At 39.4% G+C, this 16,080-nt stretch overlaps 1 protein-coding gene across 6 annotated transcripts in view; it reads left to right on the top strand.

Moving 5' to 3' along the window:
• Positions 1-3,411, top strand: part of RPAP2 (RNA polymerase II associated protein 2) — an 86,159-nt gene extending 82,748 nt beyond the window's left edge. For 2 of the 6 annotated variants that reach the window (XM_068964593.1, XM_068964589.1), the window contains one exon: positions 584-2,573. In XM_068964593.1, coding sequence (XP_068820694.1) covers positions 584-725 — 142 coding nt within the window. In that variant the 3' untranslated portion in view covers positions 726-2,573. Of the gene's footprint in view, positions 1-583; positions 2,586-3,064 lie in introns of those variants that run through there. The other 4 variants (XR_011144419.1, XM_068964591.1, XM_068964592.1 and 1 more) reach the window with 4 other exon arrangements.
• The last annotated feature ends 12,669 nt before the right edge of the window (positions 3,412-16,080 follow it).

The raw sequence follows: 16,080 nt of genomic DNA, 5'->3' as shown, positions 1-16,080 counted from the left end.
AATCAGTCTTTAGGGATAGTCACTGGAAATGGTTAGAGAAGAAAGCTTTGTTTTCCTTCTGAAGTTTTGTATTAAGTACCTTGTAAGATGCAATTCATCTGTTCAGTATTACAAAAATAAAAATGTTTAAAAAAATAAATAAAAATGATAAGGTTTCATCTAAAGACAATCTTTTTGTTTATTGTCTGTTTTTCAAGTGATGCAACCTGAACAGTTGATAGAAATTGTTTTTTAAAGCAACTCTCAGCTCTAAGCTTCTCTACACAGCCTCCTTTCCTCATGTGGAAAGACTTCATTAATGTTCTTTTCTAAGCAGAATTTTAGTAGCTTTTGCTGACATGATAACTAACATGTTTCAGATTAAGGCTTTTAAGCTTCTTTCCTTACGTAACAGTATGTTTGGTCTTTCAGTTTTTTCATGAGATTTCTCTTCAGGTTTAGTAGAAGATCTTCTCTCTCTGGATTCTGCTAAATCAGAGAGATTTCATTATCCTCAGAAAAATCCCTTATGCCATGTTAAAGACTGGAGCCCCTTAGTCCTTCCAGTTTCATGGATATGCATTTAATATTTTTGGTGTTTCAGATTGACCTCAACTCTTGGCATTCAGAAGCTTTCTCAGGAAAATGTGATGTTTACACAGTTCATGACCACCCTGCTTGAAGAATTGCATTTCAAAAATGAAGACCTTGAAAGTTTAACCATCATATTTAGAACCAACTGTTAACCAGATTGGTGTGTTGACTTGTTTTACTTTAGTTTTTTGTTTGTTTTTTTGTTTGTTGCCTGTTTAGATTGTTTTCATATTGGAAATTTAAAAAACCAACTAGAGACCCCCATATGTCTTCAGCTTGCTATGGTAGAATACAATATCCCTGAGTTCCCAGCTGCCCCAGTCATTTCCTGTCTACTCTTGTTACTCCATGCGCCATCTTTTTTGTTATTTTTCTCTTATAGGATACCACAGTTAGTTCTGTTTCTTACAATCCAGGAAACTCCCCACTATCAGCTTCATACTCAAATCTAGACCATCCCACCCTGCATGTCCCATCTGATAAGTTTTTGCCCAGGAAGTAGCGGTTTACTTCAACCAAATACTGCAATGATCTTTGAGAATATCCTCACCCTACTTCCCTCTTCAGCCCAGCCAATACCTTAGTCATCTCATGTACTGATAAGCAGGTGAGTTTAAAAGTCTGGCTTTGTTGATTCCTGACCCTGCTCCCAGATACATAGCCCTCTTCTACTATCCCAGATTTTTGACTCTTTTTAAGAACTGCCCATATGAATATCCCCTCCTTTAGCCACAACTTTCTGTTTCTTCTTCCCTTTACTTTCTATTTCACATACTCTCAGGTGCTCAGATAGGTATTAAGTTAATGTTATGATTAAAAGAAATTCATTCTAAACCATGAATGAGATCCCCTTATGGAGCATTTATTTTTTTTTTTTAAGTTTTCAACTATTTTTTAAAGTATAAAAGCAATACAAGCTTGTCAAAATTAAACAATACAGAACTGCATGTATAATTTTAAAAAGCAAAATTTCCCCCTCACTTCTATTTAGAATCTTGTCTCCTCCCAGAGGCACACTACTGATTGATATCATTTTACATTTTGATATTTGAATTTTTGTTAAAAAACCTCTGTGAAGCAAATCTTTAAATATATGACAAGGATATTTGAGAGGTGTATTTTGGCAGACAAGAAAGAATGCCATTATCCTTTTATTGAACCTCCTAGAAAATAGAACATAAGGACTTAGCACTGTTACTGCCTCCAGACTTACACCTAGAGACCATTTCATGCAACTCTGCTCCCCTGAGAACCCTCTAAAGCAAAGGCTTTTATTTAGGCAGTGAACTCAGCTTGGCTGGTGGAAGCAGCATTTCAAACGCCCTTCTAAGTATAGAGTAGGTTTTGAATTTCATTTTTTTGTTTTATTGAGCTTCAGGTACAGAATATTGAATTAATCATACCCCTCAATTCATGATATCCTATGTCTATTGGTTGCTTTTCCAGATAGACTAAGAACAAAGTATGCCTAATCAGATGTCCTTGCAGATGTGCTTTAATGAATATGTATCAATTAAGAACCCTTTTAAATTAGCATATTTAATGCTTGTATATAAACAAATGGTGTTAAAATTTTTTTAAGGATCCAATCCAGGCCCTGGCAATGAACGTGCCGAGTCCTAACCACTGGACTGACAGAGAATTCCCTAAACAGTAGATGTTTTAAGTGGACTTAATAGTTGCCCTGTGATCATTGTTGTTGTTGTTGTTTTACATTGTTTATTTGTGTAAGTAATTAAAGGTACATCTTTGCCCAGACTTCCTCAATATTATAAGGGATACTGAATGAATGAGGCCTTATTACATAATTTTCCATATGAGAAATGAAGATGGTTGTGAATGGGTAGGTGGGGGGTTTTTTGTTTGTATATTTGTAAACCTTAAGTTCACAAAATTATTTGTGTACATTGTCTTATAGCCTTTTCAAGATTAGATTACTACTAGCTGCTGCTGCTAAGTCACTTCAGTCGTGTCTGACTCTGTGCGACCCCATAGACGGCAGCCCACCAGACTCCCCCGTCCCTGGGATTCTCCAGGCAAGAACACTGGAGTGGGTTGCCATTGCCTTCTCCAATGCATGAAAGTGAAAAGTGAAAGTGAAGTTGCTCAGTCGTGTCCTAGCTAGTATATGTTAATGTGCTTTCAGTTACAAATAACAGAAAAAAAAAAAAAGCTCAAACTAACTTTTTTTATGATAGTATCTTTTGCTGCTTAACAAATTATTATAAAATTAAGTGGCTTAAAACAACAAACTTTTTTTTTTTTATCTGTTTCTGGGAGTCAGGAATCTGGGCACAATTTAGCTTAGGGCCTCTGCCTCAGTCTCTCATGAGGTTGTATTAAAGCTCCCTGACAGGGCTGCAGTGTCATCTGAAGGCTCAAGTAGAGAAAGAGGTCCTTCTAATAAGCTCACTCATGTGGTTATTGGCAGGATTTAGTTCTTCTTGGGCTGAATTTAGGGCCTCAGTTTCTCACTCTTTGTTGTCTATAGAGACCTCTTCCAGTTCCTTGCCATATGGACCACTCTGTAGTGGCCCCAGCTTGACATGTGGCTTCCCTGAGAGTGAGCAAGTGAGAGGCAACGCAAGATGAAAGCCACGGTCCTTTTGCACCTAGTCTCAGAAGTAACATCCATCAATTTTTCTGTATCCTGTGACTAGTTAGAAACTAATCACTAGGTTCGGCCCACATTGAAGGTGAGTGGATTGTATAAGGGAATGAATACCAGAAGGCAGAGGTCACTGGGGGCCATTTTAGAATCTACGAGAGGTGGCAGAATCATTCAGTAGTTCCCAGCTTTATGGCATATCACACTGTCCTAGTGAGAGTCTTCAACTTTCAACACTAATTCAGGGCACTTCTGAACTAATCCACGTGGCTATGAAATGCTATGAGCTTAACCCAGTAATTCTAGCAAGGAATAGGAGAGAGAGTTTCTTATTGACTTAGATCAGGGTCTACTCCTCGAGCCCAGTATGGATTACCCAGACCATTATTGCTACATAATGGGGGGAAGTGGAATGTATATTGGAGAGACAACACAGTTTTCCCCAAAACTGGTAAGAATAGGTGTTTTATTCAAGTGTCATTTTTCCTTCCCAGGTATATTCCATGAAGACCGAACAGATGAGCTTCCATTCACCATTTCTGGAATTTTAGGCACAATAATTGTATAGCTAGAGCTACTTATTAGTTATCACCAGACAGAGTGACTTCCACAGATAGAGAACCATTATCCCAACAAGGATAACCAACTCCTTGCATCCTAGGTATAAGACATAGTATTTTTATTTATATAAAAATAAAAATTGAAATAAACTGCAACTTGAATATTTGAGAAAATATAGAGCTGTAATTTTTCAGGATGATACCAGTTGTCTTATCAGTTGACTGGAAAATTGAGATAAGTCCCATTTTAGCCTCATAGTTGAACTCTAGATTCTAAAGAACACAGAAAAGAATGAGGTCAATAAATAGAATTTAAGATAAGGCTTTTTGGTAGTCTAGTCTATATTCTTTTAAAGAAGCTTGCTACAAAGTGGTCCTGAGCAATGTACACCTGAAACAACTTACATAATACTGCATTGGCCATAAAGTTCGTTCAGCTTTTTTGTAAGATGTTACGGTAAACCCCCTTTTTGGCCAACCCAATAGGAAAAAAAGTAAACTGACAAACCAGACTGGGTAAATATTTCCAAATCATATTTGATAAACAACTTATATCCAGATTACATATTCTTAAAACTCAAAAGTAAGACAACTGCATTTTTAAGTGGGCAAAAATTTTTAATAGACATTTCAGCAAAGAAGGTATCCAGTGGCTTAGCTTATGAAAAGATGCTCAGCATCACTAGTCATTAGAGAAATGCAAGTTAAAACCAAAAGCAGGCACTTCTTCATAGCCACTAGCATGGCTATGATAAGGAAAAAGATAGTGTTGGTGACAGTAGGGAGAAACTAGAGCCTTAATACACTGCTGGTAGAAATGTAAAATGACACAGCCACTTTGGAAAATGGTCTTGACAGGTTCTTAAAAAGTTAAGCAGTTTACCATATGATTCAGCAGATTCCATTCAATGTTCCATCCTAAGTGAAATGAAAACTGTTCACAGAAACTATAGGTGAATGCTTATAACATTATTTATACTAGTGAAAAAGTGGAAACAATCCAAATGACCATCAACTGGTAAATGGTAAATAAAAAATTCATAAAATAGAACACTGATGTATGCTACTACATGGATGAACCTCAAACATCATGCTAAGCAAAAGAATTCTGACACATAAACCATATATTGTGTGATTCTATTTATAATGACAAAAGAAAACAGATACTACGTTAGTGGTTACATGGGAGTGGGAAGGACTCCCCTGGCTCAGATGGTAAAGAATCTGCCTGCAATGCAAGAGACCTGGGTTTGATCCCTTTTGCACAAACTTCAGAAATAGCTGTACACTTAAAACAGCTGAATGTAATGTATGTAAATTACACCTTAATAAACCTGTTAGGGTAGAAAGTAAATAGGAACTAAAAAGCCTCTTGATGAAAGTGAAAGTGGAGAGTGAAAAAGTTGGCTTAAAGCTCAACATTCAGAAAACGAAGATCATGGCATCTGGTCCCATCACTTCATGGGAAATAGATGGGCAAACAGTGGAAACAGTGGCAGACTTTATTTTTGGGGGCTCCAAAATCACTGCAGATGGTGACTGCAGCCATGAAGTTAAAAGACGCTTACTCCTTGGAACAAAAGTTATGACCAACCTAGATAGCATTTTCAAAAGCAGAGACTACTTTGCCAACCAAGGTCCGTCTGTCTAGTCAAGGTTATGGTTTTTCCAGTGGTCATGTATGGATGTTGAGGGTTGGACTGTGAAGAAAGCTGAGCACCGAAGAATTGATGCTTTTGAACTGTGGTGTTGGAGAAGATTCCTGAGAGTCCCTTGGACTGCAAGGAAATCCAACCAGTCCATTCTAAAGGAGATCAGCCCTGGGTGTTCTTTGGAAGGAATGATCCTAAAGCTGAAACTCCAATACTTTGGCCACCTCATGCAGAGAGTTGACTCATTGGAAAAGACTCTGATGCTGGGAGGGATTGGGGGCAGGAGGAGAAGGGGACGGCAGAGGATGAGATGGCTGCATGGCATCACAGACTCGATGGATGTGAGTTTGAGTGAACGCCGGGAGTTGGTGATGGACAGGGAGGCCTACCATGCTGCGATTCATGGGGTCGCAAAGAATCAGACATGACTGAGCGACTGAACTGAACTGAAAGCCATTAGGGATAATACATGATGTCCATACTGTCAAAGCAATCTACAAGTCCAGTGCAATCCATATAAAAATTCCAATGGCATTTTTTCATAGAACTAATCTGAAAATCTGTATGGAACTACAAAAGATCATGAATAGCCAATCAGTCTTGAAAAAGAACAAAGCCAGAGACGTTATATGTCCTTTCAAACTACATTATAAAGCTGTAGTAATCCAAATTGTGTGGTACTGCCTCAAAAACAGATACATAGGTCAATGGAACAGAATACATATAAACCCATGCATGTATGGTCAGACGTGCATGCATAACACATGAGCCAAGAATATACAATGGGGAAAGGACTCTCTTCAATAAATGGTTTTGGGAAAACTGGGCGACTATCTCACACCTTCAGTTCAGTTCAGTTGCTCAGTTGTGTCCCAACTCTTTGCGACCCCATGGACTGCAGGAATGCCAGGCCTCTCTGTCCATCACCAATGCCTGGAGCTTGCTCAGACTCCTGTCCATTGAATCAGTGATGCCATCCAACCATCTCATCCTCTGTCATGCCCTTTTCCTTCCTTCAGTCTTACACCTTGCACAAAGATTAACTCAAAATGTATTAAAGACTTGGACATAAGACATGAAACATAAAACTCTGAGAAGAAAACATAGGCAGTGAGCCTCTAAATCACTCTTGACAATATTCTGGATTTGACCAATCAAAAACAAGTGGAAAAAAAAAAAGTGGGATTACATCAAACTAAAAAGCTTCTGTGCAGCAAAGGAAACCATCAACAAAATGAAAAGGCAGCCTACTGAATGGGAGAAAACATTTGCAAATCATACATCTGCTAAGGGGTTAATATCAAAATATATAAAGCCATACAACTTAGTAGCAAAAAAAAAAATCATTTTAAAATGGGCAGAAGATCTACAGAGACTTTTTTTTTAACCAAGAAGGCATACAGATGGCCAACAGGCAGTTGAAAAAATATGCATCACTAATCAGGAAAAGGCAAATCAAAATCATAAAATATCACCTCAGACCTGTTAGAATGGCTGTTATCAAAAAGACAAGTGACAAGTGCAGGCAAGAATATGGAGAAAAGGGAGCCTCTGTGCACTGTTGGTAGGAATAAAAATTGACCCATATGAAAACAGTATGGAGGTTCCTCAAAAAAATTTAAAATAGAATTACCATATGATCCAGCAAATCTACTTCTGGCTATTTATCCTCAAAAATGAAAACACATAATTCAAAAAGATACAGGCACCTCTATGTTCACTGTAGTAGTATAATAGCCAAGATATGGGAACAACCTAAGTGACCAGTGATGGATGAATGGATAAAGAAGATGTACTGTGTATTTATACAGTGGAATATTGAGCCTTAAAAAAGAAAACCTTGCCATTTGTGACACTAAGGATGGAATGTTTGAGCATTATGCTAAGTGAAATAAGTCAATACTGTATGATGTCACAAGTGGAATTTTTTTTTTTTTTAAGACTCATAGATGGAATCTATTTTTAAAAACAAAAATAAAAAGTACAGAGAACAGACTTTAGTGGTTGCCAGAGGCAGAGTGTCAGGGGTAGCCTAAATGGGTGAAAGGATCAAAAGGTACAAACGTCCAGTTATAAAATAAAGTCACGGAGATGCAATGTACAGCATGGTGACTATAGTCAATAATACTGTATTACATATTTGAAAGATGCTAAAAGATCTTGAAATCTCTCATTACAAACATTTATATGGCAATGGATGTTAACTGTGCTTATGTGATTATAATTTTGTAACATCATGTTATACATCTGAAACTGTGATTTTTTTAATTAAATTTTTATTTTTACTTTATTTTACTTTACAGTACTGTATTGGTTTTGCCATACATTGACATGAATCCACCACGGGTGTACATGAGTTCCCAAACATGAACCCCCCTCCCACCCCATATCATCTCTCTGGATCATCCCCGTGCACCAGTTTTTTAAAATTATTTATTTATGGTTGCACTGGATTTTCATTGCTGTGCAAGGGCTTTCTGTATTTGCAGTGAGTGGGAGCTACTCTAGTTGTGGTGCTCAGACTTATTGTTACGGCTTTTCTTGTTGCAGAGCTCAGTCTCTGGAGTGCAGGCTCAGTAGTGGTGGCACCCAGGCTTAGTTACTCCTAGGCTTGTGGAATCTTCCTGGACCAGGAATCAAACCTGTGTCCCCTCCATTGTCAGGCGGGTTCTTTTCCACTGCGCTACCAAGGAATTCCCACTAGTGTGATTTTAAATGTCAGTTATACCTCACATGGGCTTCCCAGGTGGCTTGGTAATAAGGAATCCACCTGCCAAGCAGGAGACATGGGTTCAGTCTCTGGGTCAGAAGTATCCACTGGAGAAGGAAATGGCAATCTACTCCAATATTCTTGCCTGGAAAATCCCATGGACAGAGGATCCTGGTGGGCTACAGTCCATGGAGTCTCAGAGTCAGACACAACTTAGCAACTGAGCATGCATGTATGCATACCTAACATACTATAATTATATTCCAACAAATTGGACAAAGCAGAAGAAATGGACAAATTTTGAGAAATATACAGCCTTCCAAAACTGAATCAAGAAACAGCAATATGAACAGAACAATCAACAACAAAAAACTTGCAGCAAACTAAAATCCAGGGCCAGACAACTTCACATGGGAATTCTACCAAACATATAAAAAGAAGCTAATACCTATCCTCAAACTATTCCAAAAACTTAAAGGAGAGGGAACACTCCTAATTTCATTCTATAAGACCACAATTACCCTGATACGAAAACCAGGCAAAGAAACTAAACAAAAGGAAAGTTACAGGTCAATATCTCTGATGAATATAGATCTAAAAATCTTCAACAAAATATTAGCAAACTGAATCCAACAATAATATCAAAAGGATCATACTCCATGATCAAGTGGGATTTACCTGGGAGATGCAAGGATTGTTCAATAGCCACAATCATTGTGATATACCACATTAACAAAAAGAAGGATAAAAATCATATGATCATCTCGAATGATGCAGAGAAACATTTGACAAAATACAACATCCATTCATGATAAAACTCTCATCAAAGCTGTTACAGAGTGGGATGGGGAGGGATGTGGGAGGGATGTTCAGGTGGAAGGGGACATAGGTAAACCTGTGGCTGACTCATGTTGATATTGGTAGAAACCAATGCAGTACTGTAAAGCAATTATCTTTCAATTAGGAATAAACTTTTTAAAACTGTTACAGAGAGAACACATCTCAACATAATAAAAGCCATTTGTGACAAACCCACAGCTAATAGCATACTCAACGGTGAAAAGCTGAAAGCTTTTCCTCTTAAATCAAGAATAAGACAAGAATATCTACACTCGCCACTTCTATTTAATGTAGCTTTGGAAGTCCTAGCCACAGCAGATAAGAAAAAGAAAGAAAAGGTATCCAAATTGTAAGGATAGAAGTAATATTGTCATTGTTTGTAGATGACATGATACTATATTCAGAAAACCGTAAAGTGTCCATCAAAAAAGCTATCAGACATGGGTTCAGTAAAGTTGCAGGATATAAGGTTAACATACAGAAATCATTTATGATTGCATCAAAAAGAATAAAATACCTAGAAATGACTTAAACAAAAAGGTGAACAAACTATACTCTGAAAATCGTAAGATAGTGATGAAGGAAACTGGAGACAAGAAGAATTAATAGTTAAAATGTCCATACTGCCCAAGTTAATCTACAAATTTAATGTAATTCCTATCAAAATACCCATTACATTTTTCACAGAACTAGAACAAATAATCCTAAAATATATATGGAACCACAGAAGACCCCAAATAGCCAAAGTAATTTTGAGGAAAAAGAACAAAGCTGGAAGTATGCTCCCTGACTTCAGACTATACTACAAAGCTACAGTAGTCAGAACAGTACAGTATTGGCACAACAACAGACATAGATCAATGGAACAACATAGAGAGCCCCGGAGTAAATCTTGCACCTATAGTCAATTAATCTACAACAAAAAAGGCAAGAACATACAGTGGAGAAAAGACAGATACTGGGAAAACTGGGCAGTTACATTGTGAAAGAATGAAATCAGAACATTTTATCACATATAAAAAAAAAAGCTCAACATGAATTAAAGTCCTAAATGTAAGACTAGAAACCATAAAGCTTCTTGAAAAAATCATAGGTACTTTTTTACAAGTTGTAACAATATTTTTTTGGGATCTGTCTCATAAGGCAAAGGAAACAAAAATAAAAAATGGGATCTAATTAAAAGCTTTGGCACAGCAAAGGAAACCAACAACAAAATGAAAAGACAACTAAATAGGGGGAAATACTTGCAAACCATATAACAGATATTCAGTTAATATCCAAAATATATAGTCATCATACAACTCAATAACAAAAAAAATTTTTTTAAGATGATCTAATCATTGCACTCATCTCACATGCTAGTAATGTAATGCTCAAAATTCTCCAAGCTAGGCTTCAGCAATACGTGAACCGTGAACTTCCAGATGCTCAAGCTTGTTTTCGAAAAGGCAGAGGAACCAGAGATCAAATTGCCAACATCCGCTGGATCATGGAAAAAGCAAGAGAGTTCCAGAAAAGCATCTATTTCTGCTTTATTGACTATGCCAAAGCCTTTGACTGTGTGGATCACAATAAACTGTGGAAAATTCTGAAAGAGATGGGAATACCAGACCACCTGACCTGCCTCTTGAGAAATCTATATGCAGGTCAGGAAGCAACAGTTAGAACTGGACATGGAACAACAGACTGGTTCCAAATAGGAAAAGGAGAACATCAAGGCTGTATATTGTCACCCTGCTTATTTAACTTATATGCAGAGTACATCATGAGAAATGCTGGGCTGGAAGAAACACAAGCTAGAATCAAGATTGCCGGGAGAAATATCAATAACCTCAGATATGCAGATGACACCACCCTTATGGCAGAAAGTGAAGAGGAACTAAAAAGCCTCTTGATGAAAGTGAAAGAGGAGAGTGAAAAAGTTGGCTTAAAGCTCAACATTCAGAAAACTAAGATCATGGCATCTGGTCCCATCACTCCATGGGAAATAGATGGGGAAACAGTGGAAACAGTGTCAGACTTTATTTTGGGGGGCTCCAAAATCACTGCAGATGGTGACTGCAGCCATGAAATTAAAAGAGGCTAACTCCTTGGAAGGAAAGTTACGACCAACCTAGATAACATATTAAAAAGCAGAGACATTACTTTGGCAACAAAGGTCTGTCTAGTCAAGGCTATGGTTTTTGCATTGGTCATGTATGGATGTGAGAGTTGAACTGTGAAGAAAGCTGAGCGCTGAAGAATTGATGCTTTTGAACTGTGGTGCTGGAAAAGACTCCTGAGAGTCCCTTGGACTGCAAGGATATCCAACCAGTCCATTCTAAAGGAGATGAGTCCTGGGTCTTCTTTGTTCTTTTTTTTTTTTTTTCCCTGGGTCTTCTTTGAAAAGAATGATGCTAAAGCTGAAACTCCAGTACTTTGGCCACCTCATGCAAAGAGTTGACTCATTGGAAAAGACTCTGATGCTGGGAGGGATTGGGGGCAGGAGGAGAAGGGGACGGCAGAGGATGAGACGGCTGCCTGGCATCACTGACTCGATGGACGTGAGTCTGAGTGAACTTTGGGAGTTGGTGATGGACAGGGAGGCCTGGCGTGCTGCAATTCATGGGGTCGCAGAGAGTCGGACACGACTGAGTGACTGAACTGAACTGAACTGAATCTGAAGAGAGATCTTTACAAAACAAACAAAGATGGCCAACAGGCACATGAAAAGATACTCAACATCACTAATCACCACAGAAATGCAAAGCAAAACATGATAAGCTATCACCTGCATCTGTCAGAATGGCTATCATCAAAAAGTTTACAAATGATAAATATTGGTGAGGATGTTGTGAAAAGGGAGCCCTTGTACATTGTTGGTAGGAATGTAAATACATGCAGCCATTAATGGAAAACAGTATGGAGATTCCTCAAAATACTGAAAATAGAAATGCCATGTGATCCAACAGTTCCACTCCTGAGAATATATATGAACAGAATGAAAACACTAACTTGCTATAAAGATACATGCACCTCAATGTTTATTTCATAGCTGCATTATTTACAATAGCCAGGCAACCTAAGTGTCCATCAATGGATGAACAGATAAAACAGGTATGCTGTGTGTGTATGGATGTATGTGCGTGCATGCTCAGTTGTGTCATACTCTTTCTGACTCCATGAACTGTAGGCCGCCAGACTCCTCTGTCCATGGAAATTTCCAGGCAAGAATACTGGAGTGGGTTGCCATTTCCTACTCCAGGGGATCTTCTGGATCCAGGAATTGAACCCATGTCTCTTGTTGTCTTCTGAATTGCCAGGCAGATTCTTTACCACTGCACTACCTGGGAAGCCCACGTATACACACACACACTATGGAATATTCAGTTCAATTCAGTCGCTCAGTCGTGTCCGACTCTTTGCGACCCCATGAATTGCAGCACACCAGGCCTCCCTGTCCATCACCAACTCCCAAAGTTCACTCAGACTCACGTCCATCGAGTCCGTGATGCCATGCAGCCGTCTCATCCTCTGCCGTCCCCTTCTCCTCCTGCCCCCAATCCCTCCCAGCATCAGAGTCTTTTCCAATGAGTCAACTCTGCATGAGGTGGCCAAAGTACTGGAGTTTCAGCTTTAGCATCATTCCTTCCAAGGAAATCCCAGGGTTGATCTCCTTCAGAATGGACTGGTTGGATCTCCTTGCAGTCCAAGGGACTCTCAAGAGTCTTCTCCAACACCACAGTTCAAAAGCATCAATTCTTCGGTGCTCAGCCTTCTTCACAGTCCAACTCTCACATCCATACATGACCACTGCAAAAACCATAGCCTTGACTAGACGGACCTTTGTTGGCAAAGTAATGTCTCTGCTTTTGAATATACTATCTAGGTTGGTCATAACTTTTGTTCCAAGGAGTAAGCGTCTTTTAACTTCATGGCTGCAGTCACCATCTGCAGTGATTTTGGAGCCCCAAAAAATAAAGTCTGACACTGTTTCCACTGTTTCCCCATCTATTTGCCATGAAGTGATGGGACCGGATGCCATGATCTTCGTTTTCTGAATGTTGAGCTTTAAGCCAACTTTTTACTCTCCTCTTTCACTTTCATCAAGAGGCTTTTTAGTTCCTCTTCACTTTCTGCCATAAGGGTGGTGTCATCTGCATATATGAGGTTATTGATATTTCTCCCGGCAATCTTGATTCCAGCTTGTGTTTCTTCCAGTCCAGCATTTCTCATGATGTACTCTGCATATAAGTTAAATAAGCAGGGTGACAATATACAGCCTTAATGTACTCCTTTTCCTATTTGGAACCAGTCTGAGTTCTAACTGTTGCTTCCTGACCTGCATATAGATTTCTCAAGAGGCAGGTCAGGTGGTCTGGTATTCCCATGGAATATTGTAATGAGTAATACGGAATATTACTCATCCATAAAACAGAATGAAATTCTTCAATTTGCAACAAAGCAAATGGACCTAATAAAGTATTATGCTTGGTGAAATAGAAAGACATTTATCACTTATATGAAGGATCTAAAAAAATAAATGTATATAACTAGAGAAACAGATTCATGGATACAGAGACAAACTAGTTGTTACCAGTGGGAAGAGGGAAGACAGGAGGGGTAAGGTAAGGGTAGGGGATTAAGAGGTACAAACTATACCATGTATAAAATAAGGTACAGGGACATATTGCATAGGAAAATATAGCCATTTTATTAACTTTAGTATAATTAATCTATAACAATACTGAATCACTATGTTGTTTACTTGAGGCCAATATTGTAAATATACTTCAATTAAAAGTAAAGTGAAGTAACATTTCACATTACTAAATAATTTAATTTGCTCTATACTCTTGAGAGTCCCTCGGACTTCAAGGAGATCAAACCAGTCAATCCTAAAGGAAATCAACCATGAATATTCACTGAACACTGTTAAAGCTGAAGCTCCAATACTTTGGCCACTTGATGCAAAGAGCCAACTCATTGGAAAAGACCCTGATACTGGGAAACATTGAAGGCAAAGGAGAAGTGGGTAACAGGATGAGATGGTTGGATGGCATCACTGACTTAATGGACATGAATTTGACCAAACTCTGGGAGATAGGGGAGGACAGAGGAGCCTGGCATGCTGCAGTACATGGGGTTGGAAAGAGTTGAACATGACTTGGTGACTGAACAACATATATTATTTACACGAACTTACTCTATACTCAGCAAAATAATCAATTATGACTCCACTGAAATACTGCAGTATAGTAACACATTTTCTATGCACTTAAAAATGATACTATTTTTATAAATTTGTTAATTCAGATAAACCTAAAATTGCAAAATAAGTGTCACACCACAGTTTTTAAAAATTAAAAATAAATTTTGAAAAATCATACATGACAGGGCCCCTCCCTCTAACCTATTAGTGGCAGCTCTCCAGGATAAAGAGAACCAGCTGCTGTATCCTACTGCGTCCCTCCCTGGGCCCAGAAATGCCTGTTTCTTTATCTCCCACACCCTGCAGGTCTAGGGCCTCAGGTGAAGGGCCAGTAGCTCACCAGAAACAGGAACCAAGTGGACTGATGCCCAAATGGACCACTACTGCTTCTGCCATGTTTATGTTAACTTGGGAACACTTGATCAGAACTCAGTTCAGCTCAGAGAGCTATGCTAGATCTTGGTTTTGAAATGTCATTAACGGAACCAAATGTCATAAAATGAAGATCTTTGGGAAACTAGCTAGTTCTAGAACCAGGGCAGAGAAAATACAAGACAAGTCTGGAGCACTTTATAATACCATAAGGTGAAGTGTTAGTTGCTTCAGTCATGTCTAACTCTGCGACCCCATGAAATGTAGCCCACCAGGTTCCTCTGTCCATGAGATTTCCCAGGCAAGCATACTGGAGTGAGTTGCCAGGTCATGTCTGATCTCTACTTACTCAGAGATCCCGAGAAGACTGAAAAAGAAGAGCAAGGCATGTTCAAAAGGCTGTGACTGTGGAGGCATTTCCAAGTGAATGAACTGCTCTCGCTACTGAGCTTACTGGCTAGCCTGAAGGCAGGCTGGTGTCCTCTGTGCCTATTCAGTTGTTGCCTGCAGAACACTGGAGTGCTCAGCCTGCCACTGAAGGCTGGTCTGAAGCTTCCACTTGTCGGGCCACTGAGTGCGTGGGAACAATTACTGGGTGGTCTTAAGCTGTTCTTCCACAGGCTCTTAAACAGAAAACAGAGATAAGGTTGTCAGAAAAGAATCACTTTTGAAACAAATAAATGAATAAAACTATATGTATGGACTTCCCTGGTGTCCAGTGGTTTAGAATCCGCTTTCTAGGGGCTTTCCTATTGGCTCAGTGGTAAAGAATCTGCCTGCCAACGCAGGAGAAACAGGTTCATTCCCGATCCAGGAAGATCCCACATGCCCCTGAGCAGCTAATTCTGTGTGCTACAGCTGCTGAGCCTGTGCCGTAGAGCCTGGGAGCCACAGCTCCTGAAGCCCAGGCTCCGCAACAAGAGAAGCCTGCACACCCCGACTGGAGAGTAGCCACAGCTCACCACAACTAGGAAGGATCCTGAGCAGCAACAAAGACTCAGCACTGCCAAAAAGAAATGCTTTAAATTTTTTAAAAAAGAATCTATCTTCTAATGCAGGGGGCGCAGATTCCATCTCTGGCTGGTGAACTAACATCCCACGTGCCACAGGGCAGCTAAGTCCACTTGCCACAACTAGAGAAGCCTGCACACCACAATGAAGACCCAAAACAGCCAGGGAAAAAAACAAACAAACCAACATAGATACTATCCCTTCCAGGAGGTAGAGGTGGATATTCTTAAACTCGGTGACTTGCTCCCAGGGAACAGCGCAGGGAAAGGAAGAGCGCCTTTCCCAGTGATGAAGGCTCGCGTCCTCAGTGATGCCATGCGCATGCGTCACCCTGGTACATAGGATGAAAAGGGCTCTTCCCCTCTGTGGCATTCTTCCTCTAAAAACACAACCTCAGTCTAACCACGAGAAAAGACAAATCGAGTTTGGAGGACATTTCTGCAGGAAATTTTGTGAATACCTCAAGACTGTCATGAAAAACAAGGAAAGAATGAAATATTGTCACATCCTAGGGGAGCCATGTAAACCAAATGCAGCGTCGTGTCATGGATGAGTCAGAACAG

The sequence above is a fragment of the Capricornis sumatraensis genome, chromosome 2 (genome assembly GCF_032405125.1).
Source record: "Capricornis sumatraensis isolate serow.1 chromosome 2, serow.2, whole genome shotgun sequence".
Taxonomy (NCBI): domain Eukaryota; kingdom Metazoa; phylum Chordata; class Mammalia; order Artiodactyla; family Bovidae; genus Capricornis; species Capricornis sumatraensis.
This window is presented reverse-complemented; position numbering and strand designations above follow the sequence as displayed.